This window comes from Syngnathus leptorhynchus, chromosome 12, assembly GCF_054491065.1.
Source record: "Syngnathus leptorhynchus isolate UIUO chromosome 12, UIUO_Slep, whole genome shotgun sequence".
Taxonomy (NCBI): Eukaryota; Metazoa; Chordata; class Actinopteri; order Syngnathiformes; family Syngnathidae; genus Syngnathus; species Syngnathus leptorhynchus.
In genome coordinates, this window is record NC_141206.1 from 4,210,816 (window position 1) to 4,222,871 (window position 12,056).

General features: G+C 37.2%; 1 protein-coding gene across 4 annotated transcripts in view; it reads left to right on the plus strand.

Annotated features, from left to right (window-relative positions):
• The window catches only part of LOC147047906 (uncharacterized), a 33,226-nt gene extending 23,011 nt beyond the window's left edge, over nt 1-10,215 (plus strand). For 2 of the 4 annotated variants that reach the window (XM_085926250.1, XM_085926251.1), the window contains 16 exons: nt 2,755-3,033; nt 3,652-3,753; nt 3,914-4,060; nt 4,134-4,235; nt 4,461-4,519; nt 4,705-4,852; nt 4,916-5,020; nt 5,135-5,287; nt 5,950-6,117; nt 6,202-6,375; nt 6,626-6,715; nt 6,810-6,893; nt 6,976-7,094; nt 7,189-7,297; nt 7,928-8,091; nt 8,209-10,215. In XM_085926250.1, the coding sequence (XP_085782376.1) occupies nt 2,755-3,033; nt 3,652-3,753; nt 3,914-4,060; nt 4,134-4,235; nt 4,461-4,519; nt 4,705-4,852; nt 4,916-5,020; nt 5,135-5,287; nt 5,950-6,117; nt 6,202-6,375; nt 6,626-6,715; nt 6,810-6,893; nt 6,976-7,094; nt 7,189-7,297; nt 7,928-8,091; nt 8,209-8,368 (2,163 nt within the window). In that variant the 3' untranslated portion in view covers nt 8,369-10,215. Of the gene's footprint in view, nt 1-1,141; nt 1,637-2,754; nt 3,034-3,651; nt 3,754-3,913; nt 4,061-4,133; nt 4,236-4,460; nt 4,520-4,704; nt 4,853-4,915; nt 5,021-5,134; nt 5,288-5,949; nt 6,118-6,201; nt 6,376-6,625; nt 6,716-6,809; nt 6,894-6,975; nt 7,095-7,188; nt 7,298-7,927; nt 8,092-8,208 lie in introns of those variants that run through there. The other 2 variants (XM_085926249.1, XM_085926252.1) reach the window with 2 other exon arrangements.
• The last annotated feature ends 1,841 nt before the right edge of the window (nt 10,216-12,056 follow it).

A 12,056-nucleotide genomic window follows, 5' to 3' on the forward strand; every position in this document is an offset into this window, starting at 1 on the left:
AACCGGCCTTCCCACGGGGACGCACACAGGCTAGTCTCTGGATTAAGGCCACACGATGCTTTAAACCCTTGGACTCCCGCCACTTCATTTCTCTCAGTGGCATTGGCCTTGTTGTCATGATTGTTAATTGAACCTAGATTTAGTCAAGTGGTTGGTTGAAATTTTTTTATTTTTTTTTTGCTATATTCATTTATTCTTCTCTCTGTTGAGTTATTAAGTTAAGTGGACTTTGGAGTCTACATCTTTTATCTAATTGTTTCCTTGAGAGACAGTATGGTGTTTGTTTCACTGGGAGATGTTTTTAGATGAGCGAGCAGATGTTGCAGTTTCTCAAGAGGGATTCATGTCAGGATTAGAACATACACGTATGCACGCACACACACACAGGTACACACACACACACACAGACCCATGCACACACACACAAAGACCCATGCACACACTTTGGGTTCATGACATTATAAATTTATTTTTCAAACAACAGTAAAGCTTGAAAGAATAAGTTAGAGATTCTGGTTAAGAAATTTTATATTGTCCAATTTAGTACAATACTTCTTTTAATTGTCAATAGGCTACAACTTCTGAGGTTGAACTCTAAAACTCTTTTTTCGTCAGAAAATAATGGAAATAGTATTTAAATAGTAATATTTCAAATATTGTCGGAGTTTGGTTGACTGATTTACCAAAATTCAGAAGAAACTTTTCTCGTGATAGATAAGGGAAATTCATTCAAGATCCAACCGGTGCCAAAATAAACTTTATATTAAGTGTACATACAGCAAAACCGTAACAAGCAACACAAAATTTGGGGGAAATGATGAGGGAGTATTGCTTAAAGCAGGTGGCCAAGAATTAACACTTAACCCTAAATTATGATACATGTAAAATAATAAGTCATTGACTCACACATGTGCAGTGTCACAATCTGATCTGCTCTCCAGTAAATCGCATTACAATTAAAAAACATTATTTTATTTTGGATGTGCAAATCTTCATTGGAAACACACACAGAATATTACTGAAGCTAACTTACTAAAAACTGTCTGATGGTTGTGGCCTGTGCTTCAAATGCTATGCAGTGTGTCTGCTCCTCCTCCTAAACTTGATTTTGGCGGATTGTTATTGTTTTGGACTCTTTCAGCATACACCTGAGTCTTCTTCCTCCCAATCGCCACTTAGTCCGCAGCAGACAGCCAACAAAGAAGAAGCAGAACAGAATTGGAGAGGCAGTCAGAGGAAAGCAGGCCTCTCAAATCTGCAGCGAGCCGGCAGCGTCAAAGACCTTATCAGTAAATTCTCTGGTCCAGAGCAGGACTTGTATCTCGGCTCTTCTTTGAGTCTTTATTCAGGAACTGGAAGAACTCAAAAGTTCACTTCTTCCCAGACAATACTGCCTCCTAAATTCAAATTGAGTCCGACCGTTATGGGTCGAGACAGTCTACTGCCAAGCACCTCTGTGACCCCTCTATTGAAGGAGGAAATTCAGCGATCCGATGGATCTGCTCAGAAAGATGCTGGAATTAGCCAGATAACTGCAAAAATGGATTGTCCAGTAGGAGGCAACAGTCAGAGGACAGATTCAAACAAAACGTCAGACTCTGGTAGAGATTCAGTGGCGGACTCAGGCATGGGATCGGTAAGCACAGAATAAATAAAAAATCTTGCACGGGAAAAGCTCGTGATTTTCTCCGCACAAAGACAAAATGACAGCATGGCACTGCATGTTCTTGAAATGCACGATTTAAAAAGAAAGTCCATGCAGTAAGTGTCATGGACAAAAGAAATTGCAAGCATGTCTTTAGTAATCAAACTGATCAAATAACTAATCTATCTTTCCTCACCTCTGTCCTTCCTGTAGATTTATTTTTATGGTAGATTATCTGCAAATGACTGATTTTGTTGCATGATATGATGTGGTAAAATGGACCTTGTGATTTGAAGATCTTGATTGGGGTTTTGTTGAATCAATATTTGTGGCAAAGCATCAATTTATTGTGGCTTAGAGACAAATGATGTATATTGCAGTTAAATGTCACGTACATTATCTTTATTCTCGTATCAGAGGCAAATTGATATTGTTAAACAATTAAAAGCATCAGAAAATTAATTTCAATATAAAATCTATGTTAGAATAATATTTTTCAAAAGCCCTAATGCCAGGTGAAGTCACAAATTTGCAGCTCCCTTTATTTTATGTTTGTGCATTTTTTTGATTTTGGATAGTTTTCAAATTCAAATTTACGCTACTCACAAAATGTTAGGGATATTTAGTTTTGTGTTTTTTTTAGGAAAAACCTAATACCTTTCAGTGACTAGTCATCCAGTCTCGCTGTAACTCTTTTGTGACACTCAAATCCCACTACAGTACTTCCGTCTGAGAAGATTTGAAGCCTCCCAAGGGTTAAAAGTGCATTTTAGGTGCATTCTTAAATTTCAGTTCATCGCTGACTACCCATTTATGAGTGCTCTAATCCCTATTCCATGTTTGTGCCTATACAAGTAGTGGCATACTGCTGTTTTTGTAAAGCAGGCTTTCTGTTTATCTATGACTGAATTTGTTAGGCTCTCCGTGAGAAGGAATTCAGCCCCATAATAAAGGTCCGGCAGTCGGACTATGTATGAACGAATTAGAAAGAATTGCACCTCTTTTCATTTTAGCTGAACAACATCAGCAACATTGTGCTTGATAAAATGTTCCTGTGGACATATGATGAATGAAATGAGTCCTCTTTTTTTTTTTTTTTTTTTTTCCAGGAGCCTGAAAACGAATCAAACAAGCAGTCGGACAGCCTGTCAGAAGAAGAACCCTCCACTCCCCGAGTTGTGCGACCCAGCCCCAAATATCAGCTGTTCCTCGACAACGATTTGAAGACCAACGGCTTGAGTAGCAAGGATGCAGATGGTTCGGGAGGTGGAGGGTCATCGGGGGAGGACGGCCCCAGGCTGTCCCGGTGGGAGACCACTCGGCCGGGGATCAACAACTTCCAAGGGTCCATGGAGTCAGTCGCCTCGCGGGACTTAGAAACTGATCGGGTGGGTGGGGCTGCTGAAAGCAAGTTTGTTGTAGTTATTTTTCTCAAAAATGCTTCATTGTAGTAGTTTTCAGTTTTTATAACATGTATAAAGTATTCGTCAATAATAATAATAATAATAGTGTTTTATTATTTAAAGCATATTAATTAAATGTTCCTTTTACTTATTTTGTTAGTTTTTATTAACAACAATAACCCTGTCCTGTATTCCAATGCCCTTTAGCAAGAGTTTTATTCAGATATTCAAATTCTTGCAAAAAAAACTTGCAAAGTGTTCATGTGAGTGTTTAGACTGACTGAAACTGATTGTGGACCAGTTTAGGGTGTACTCCGCTTCTCAGCGGTCAGGTCTGATGGTCCCCCCCAAGAAGACAAGCAATATAGAATAGATGGATGGTTCGATGTTATTTTTCTAACCAACAGACTACTAACTTGTTGTCAAACACCGCCATCTTTTGGTAGAAATACACAACATGATCTCTGGCTATTTCCGTTCATCCATTTTCCCAGTTCATTTTCCCATGTATAGAATGTAGAGATACAATATTCGATGAAAAATGTAGAAAGTCAAAACCCTACCATATAACAATTGTATGTGCATGTGTTTTTTTTTTTCCAGATACCTTCTGTTGAAAGCACTCGAGCATTCAACAGTCCCTACACCATGAATGTGAACGCATCTGCTGATTATAACCCCCAATACCGAACAATTGACTTTAAGGTTAGTTACATTTTATCTTAAATCACACGGTAAACATACTTTGAGCAATACGTACCTAAAAGAGCACTGTTGGCACAATCTTGGAAGCATCGTCGTCCACCATGACCTAAATTTCAAGGAGGTCTGAGGAGTTAATGTGACTTTTTTTTTCTTCATCCAGAGTGGAATATCTCCGGCCACATCAGAATTGAACCTGCACACCTTCAACAATCGCAGTAACAGTCCTGTGCCTTTGGTCATGCCCCCTCGCAGGCAATATTCTGCCTACGATTCTCTGTTGAAGAGGAGAAACGACGCTCCTAACCCTGTACGCTTCTGAAGAAACACATGAACTAAGATTTTAGTTCTTGTCATGATAATATGCATTTCCCTTGCTATAGGTAATATCAACCCACTACTCCATGCGTAGTGCCACTTTGGGAGGCCTCAGTAGAAAAGACTTTATTGAAGAATTGACCAAGCAGTTGGATAACTGTCAGAAGGTGGGCCTAATCTCAATCGGAATATTCATTATACAAAAACATAGATTTGAAGCATTTTAAAATACACTTCATCACATTGAGAGGTGATTCTAATATTTTTGATCTTTGAAGGTAACACATCCTACAGTCACAGTGTTAAATTTGTATCATGCAATAATTTTCATTTGAAAACACACTGCACCATTTTGATGGTCTGTATCTCAAGAAAAATCATGTCCTCTCCAGCGGAATCAGTTCCTCGAGGCCGAGAGTGTGGAGATGGAAAAAGAGAGGAACCAGATCAGGTGATATCATCCAACTGTCAGCATGACTGTCTTCATTTGTTTTATAATAGCTGTATAATAACATGAAAAATAAGCTCCCCCAGTAGTTTGGTGAGCAAGCTCATCACTTCATATACTCCTATTTTCCTGATTGCTATACCATTAATTCCGTTTTAAAATCGACCCATTGCTTCCTTTGTCTTCAGATTTGAAATGCGTGGCTTGCTGGTGAATAACGAAGACCTACTGAGGACCAACACTCAACTGGCAAATGAAATGAAGAGAATGAGAGAGCAGATGATAGAGATGGAGCGAACCCATCAGGCTTTGGTCGATAAGCAGAGAGAGATGGAGGTACAAAACGAAAATATGATTCGACGGACAATTGCGGTGACTGACTGATGGTCACTGGTGCAGATGGAGGTGAAGCAGGCCCGCGACATGATGGTGGAGGCCAATACTCAGGAGTACGCCTTTGGCTTCCTCCAGCAGTCTCTTAAAAACAAGATTCAGGAGGCTGAGGTACACATGAATGCCACTCTGGTATTGATCTCTACAGATCTGATCAATTGAATCCAAGCAAAAAGGATCGTTTTATGTTCAAAGAATAAAGAAAATGAATCATTTTGTGTGTAGGAGAGCCTTGAGAAGCAGACGCTGCACTCTCAGAGTCTGGCAGAGAAGTTATGGCTGGCCGAGAGAGAACTAGAGGAGCTGGAGGTGGACAAAGAGAGCAAAAGCAAGAAGACTTCTGAACTCGGCAGCACTGTTCTCCGACTGGAGACAGAGGTGCAGTAACAACTTAAAGACACAATCGTTGCCATTTTATCCATTTTTATTTCTCATCGTCAATCAACTGGCTTTCAACATCCACTCGCACAAATTATTCTGGAGATTATTTTGGAATATAATATGTCAAAAAGACTCTTGTGGAATGACATCCCAGTCTGATTGGACATTTGCAGTATTAGTTTGGGCTTTGGATACTTTGCTCATGTCATTGTTTTCTGGTTATTAAGGGAAAGAATCTTTTCTTGACCCAGAAATCTGGGACTTGTGTTGGATTGATCTTGAATGAATTTTTGAATGTTAAAAGGTCCAGTCAAAATAAATTGAATAGTATCTAAGCAATAAAAAAGAAATGAAGCCAACACTTTATCAGTATAGATTTTCTACTGTTCCGTTATGTATCTTGTTGTTCCGAACAAATCTAAATAAATGTTATGTTACACAGTATTGGCGTAGCAGAAAACTAGTTTAAATTCAACTAATATAAATTATTGGTATGGAGTTGCATTGTTACCTCTAGTCAAGTCAATTTGTCTAGACCTAAATCACAAGCAGTCTCTATATGCCAAATAGATTTTAATATGAGTCCACTCTTACTCACTATCATTATACTAAAAATGAAAATGATAATACCCATATGTGTGACTTGTGTCTGTCTCTAGCTGGCCGACGCCCTGCAGATGTCTTCCCAATCTGCAGCAGAGTTGAATCTTCAGCAGAAATTGCGTCAGGATGCCCAGTTGAGGATGGAAGAATTGGAAGAGTCTTTGCTGGAAAAGGAGCAGGAGCTGCAGAGACTCCAGGCACTTGTCGTCAGGCTCCAGGGAGATGTGAGTCACCATGTACTACATACTGGACATGAAAAGCTAGCTACTATAACTACCATATTACTTGTGCGTGATAATGTGATACAGGTGTCTGGTAAGCTGATAGACAAGGAACAGACGCTGGAGGAGGAGATCCAGCTGAGAGAGAGACTCCAGCTCCAGTGCAAGCAGGCAGAGAGGACAGTGGATGACCTTCAGATGGAGCTGCAGACCACCATCCAGACCAAAGAGGACCTGGCAAAACAACTCAAGCAGGCTCAGGTATTCCCATCACTTTTCACAGTGACACGAGATTCTGCTGACATTCTGCTCAAGAATGACCTAATGATTCAAAACTAAGATGTCCACTTGAATTAAAATCCATCATGTGGCTATTTCTGAACATATCTCATTTGTCCCATTTCTTTATAACATCGGTGTGTTCTGTCGATGAGGTCATGTCATGAACACAACACAGTTAGTTTGAAAAGGTTTGTCGTGGAGCAACTTATTATTTATTTCTTACTCTTAGGAGAGATTGATTGACCTAGAAACTGATGTTGAGGAGCTGCATGATAGTGAGCAGAGATGGGCCGCCAAGCACAAGAGAACTATTGAACAGGTACACAAACTGCACACATGGAAAGAAGTTCACCCTTTATTATAATGTATTTGTTCTGGTGAATGGAATTTTCTTTTATCTTCACACATTCAAGACTGAGCAGCTGCAGCTGAAACTCATTCAGGAGAAAGATCTGAACGACCAACTAGAAACGGAGAAGGCCATCATCGAGAGACAGGTGTGTGTGGGGCTAGGTGTGTGTGGGGATATATATATATATATATATAGTCATTACCAAAAGTCTCTGTGTCTATCTGAAGTATCGTGATCTACGTTTGGAGTTGGATGCGTTTGAGAGCACCAAACCTTTGGAGGATGTCATCTCCAAGACAGAAAGTCGTGTCAAAGAGCTGGAGAACCAACTGAGAACCGAGGAAAGGTACCAATGGATTTTTAATCCCCTAAAAGAATTGCATCAATTGTGTGTTTGCATGTGTATAGAGCATTATGTTTAAAATATGTCTTATGAACAGGAACAAAGCCGTTCTTTCTAACACCATTGGTAAACTGGAGAGGAAGATCAGTGAGCTGAACGATCAGCTGGAGGAAGAGCACAGGATAGCTGCTGAGCAGAATGACCTGGTAACACAACCACACACACACACATGAATTGTTATGCACTGCTTTGTTTCAAAAGATCAGTCTGATATTTTGACAATATCCTGTAATCTTGTTCTTTTTCCTTTTGTCTTGTCCAGTGGCCTCACCACTGTCTGAAAAATTCTTTCCCCTTCACTTTAGTAGAGTCCGTCATATACCTGTAACACACTTGACCCATACCAACCGGATTAGACCAGTTTGTTCTTTGCACTCACCATTGCTATCCAATCTAAACTGTTGATCCTATGTAACTAAAGTACTGCTCCCTGCTTTAACTGTATGTCAATGTCTTCTGTAAACAACATGGTCGTTGGAATTCCGGTTTAACCTTGTCTGTCAGCCTATATATGTCCTACTTCTTTGCCACTCCAAACTTCCAACATGTACATGTGGTACTACAATTTCTCACTTGATAAAGTAACCACCAGTAAACACCACATTGCATGACTACAGTTGGAAACCACTACAAATACAACCACCAAACTACTAACTAATAACAGGATTCGCTCTTAGATTGCATCTCATTATATTGTGCTGGCTTTCCCAAAGATGTGTCTAATTTTTGTTCCAACATATTTGAGTCAAGACTATGCTCAATTTCTCTGTGTGCAGTTGACCCAGAGAATCCGCTCACTGAAACGTCAGCTGAACGAGGGCGAGGAGGAGGCCGGCAGGAGGGACGCTCAACTCCGTCACTGTCAACGGGAACTGGCTGAGGAAAGAGAATCTAACGGACGGCTTCAGAGACAACTGCTTGACCAACACCTGCAAACAAAGTATGTTTTATTCACAGAGAGGTACAATTTTGTCCAGATGTTAAAATGTTGTAGCCGCTTGGTTTACATTTTCTGAAACAAACATAAAAAGTACAATTGTGTATTCACCCTGTTTAGGCGAAAGGAGACGCTGACAATTCGCCAGACTCTTGATAACCTGCGGCTGGACATCAGCGTTGATGATGAAGATGAACTAGTACCACAACAGAAAGAAGTGAAAGAAGAGAAGGTGGCGGAGCAGTTGTCGGGGCAGATCAATAAGGTCACTGAGGTTTAAAAGACCGCCGTCAATGTGTTAGAGAGTAAGCACGTATCACAATCGGAACATAGTATTACATGTTCTATAGAATCAAGTTTATGCATATTTATGGGGGGGGCGGACTTTATCCTACATCTTTCCAAGCACACATGCGTTCCAATTAAAATCACACAGAAAGCACAGTCAGATTGTCCATGTGTACCATTTGTAAACAAACTCGAGCTATATCGCAGATAGAATAAAATATATGATGTTAATATGGCTAATTCTTGACAACCGCATGGTTTAATCACAGGTCTTATACATCAGTCAGCTGCACAAAATATTACATGTTGAACATGTACTATAAATATGCCTTTTTTTTTTCATGTCACTATCAGTAACTTTGTTTACAGATCATTATCATTAAAATATTATTTGTTAGGAAAAAAAAAAATCATCCCATGAACTCACAAGCTTGAATTGGTACACGTGACACATGAGCTACTTCACAAGGCAACAATGCTGAGTTTTGATTGAAACTGTTGTTAAAGTAATGAGGTAAAAGCATCTTTTATTATTGTGGTTGTATTTTGTAACGGTGAGGAACTGAACAGAGCTCTTTTGTTCATACAGTTCATTTGAGGAGATGCCCCTAAGGTGGTGGCCAGCGAGTGTGGCATTGAGTTCACACCCAGGTGTGAGAAGACTATCATTCAAATTATTCTCCTTATGTTCTTCTAAAGCTACATTTGAATGTTCAAGACCACCAATTCATTTATGATTAATTGGTAAGGGTAATTAGTAGGGAAGGGAATGTATGACAAAATGAGTACCAGCACAAAAATATTCTCAGAAAAGTCTAATTATTACAGTTCTGATCACCAAACTGACTGTTGGAAGGTTTGAAAAAATGACTAAACAAGTACAAACCCACCATGAAAATGTTAATAGTTCATTCAATTGAGTAAAATTTGCAACTTGACATTTGTCTCAGAAAATAATGAGCTCAGTAAAAATAGTTTAGTGTTGATTTTATGGAGTTTTGCAGACAATCTTTAAGTTTTGTGTTAAAAAGTGGTTCATATATATTGTCACTATATTGGTCTTACTGGTTGTTACCACTTTACAGGGTTATGACAAAACACTATAAAAGTCACCCAAGGGCTTTTACAAATTAATTTATATTGAATAAAAGTTGTGTTCATGTTGCATTGTTTATTACTTGTTGGGCAAAACAGTAAAATGATTTCTAATGCTGTGTCTTAAGTGTTTTGGGAGGTGTACTGCTGAATGCAAAAAATAATAATAATAAAAAAAAAAAAAAAAGTGCTGTGTCTTAAGCATCAACGTGCCTAATGCGCTTATTGATGTTTCTAACATCCAGACTGTAACATGAAGTTTTAAAATGGAAATAACGTGAAAAAAATGAGGAGGCTTGCATGGATCCATTGAATCTTATGAAAATGACGCTTCTTGTATTTTAATCTTGGCCATTGTATTTTGTGTTCCTTAATACTTTTAACTTACTGCCTTCTTTGGGCACTTTTGAGCTGTTTTGTATGTAAGCCGTAATTAGAAATAAGATACTCAGATAACATCAGATCGTGTCTTTTTTTTTTGTTTACATTTGCTGGTTTATTTACTTTACATGCTGTTAGGAATTCTGTAAACTTGATGTATGGCATTGCTGCTGTATTTCATTGCTGGCCTTAGCAGAAACTACTACAAATATGTACAACAACAAAAAAAGCATACTACTGTTTTTTTTTTCTTCTCGGAAACATATTCAGATTTTGCTGTTCATGTTGGATATTTATTGTTGTTTTTCCACATTCTCTGTCTTCGGTGAGAAGTTTCCAGAATAAATTCTTCTCCATTGTAAACATATTGTTGTTGTTTGCTGATGAGAACATCAGAACATCAGAACATATATATATGTATATATATATATATATATATATATATATATATATATATATATATATATATATTCTACTTCTACTATAAATATATATATTCTACTTCTACTATAAATAAATATATATATATATATATACTACTATATATATATATATATATATACTACTATATATATATATATATATATATATACTACTATCTATATATATATATATATATATATAGATAGTAGTATATATATTCTACTTCTACTATAAAGCTATATATATATATATATATATTAATATATATATATATATATATTAATATATATATATATATATATATATATATATATATTAATATATATATATATATATTAATATATATATATATATATTAATATATATATATATTCTACTTCTACTATAAAGCTTCTAATTGTATTTGAGCAAAGTGTTAGAATTCATATAATCAACTACAAAGTACATACAAATGTACATCTACTGAGCGCCATACTCTGCCAGCTCTTTTGCTTGCTTTTATATATATATATATATATATATATATATATATAGATAGATAGATAGATAGATAGATCATTTTTCTATTTTTATTATCTGCTTCAATGAATTATCATTGAATCATTCATCATTCAAATGATGTATCCAAGTAGACCTTAAAAACTTAAACCAGACAATTGTAAGATGAACAGGCTGTTGTGCATGGTTCGTCATCTGTGAACAAGTTATGCCTGGAATTGTTTTTTTGTCACCCTTCTAGCCTATATACATTTTTAGCAACTTGCACCACACAAGAAAAACAATGAGTGCGGCTTAACAGGTTTTACCAGCTGTGTGTGTGTGTGTGTGTGTGTGTGTGTGTGTGTGTGTGTGTGTGTGTGTGTGTGTGTAAGGGGGTGGGTATGTTTATCTTTAATTCTAACTTTTAATTCTAACTTTTGAGGCGTAAGTGTAGTTTTAAAATAAAACAGGAACATTGCTTGTGAAAGACCGAGAAAAAATGACACCCAGGTTAAACCTAACAGATTTATTTGCAACACTAAATGCATCACAGTCATTTCATTCTCAATGGTTTCAAACATGCTGCCTGGTGGTGCCACAAACCTAAAAAGAAATCACATACAAGCATCAAACAAAAACACTTACAAATTGCAGTCATCTGAGACATTTCACACAGAGTTTCAAAAATAAAAGCTCTTAGAGGTACTTTGATTTTTTTTTTTTTTTAATCTGTCACATAAAACAACGTTATCCTCTCCTTCTGCTTCTGTGTTGTACTTCAAAATGAATAATACATCAACATATTGAGTAGCTCACACACATTACTGAGAAACAAAGGAAACAAAGTTAGTAACAGGAACAAAATGACTCCTTATACATTGTAAACTTTTCAAGTGGATATTCCAACTACACTTACGTTTGATATGTATGGAAAACATGCATCAAATACATCAGTCAAGAAGAAGACAAATAGGTTGAAGGTACTAGAAGTAACCTAATACTGTAATACATGAAAGAAGGCTTGGATAGAACAGATTTGTTGGGAGAGGGGGGTGGGGTTCTTAATTATGAGTGGGACAAAGTAATACTACAAAAGCCTACACTAATGGTATTTGACAAATAAGTTCAAATGATAAAGTTAAACAATTTGGGAAGCTCACACAAATAACTCACCAAAAAGATACTGGAATTTATAAGATGCAGCAGCACATTTATTATGACTCATAGCAACTTTTGGCCAATTAAAAGATCAAATAAATGCAGATTTTTAGGAAACTAAAGAATCCCATCTGCTCAGAAAG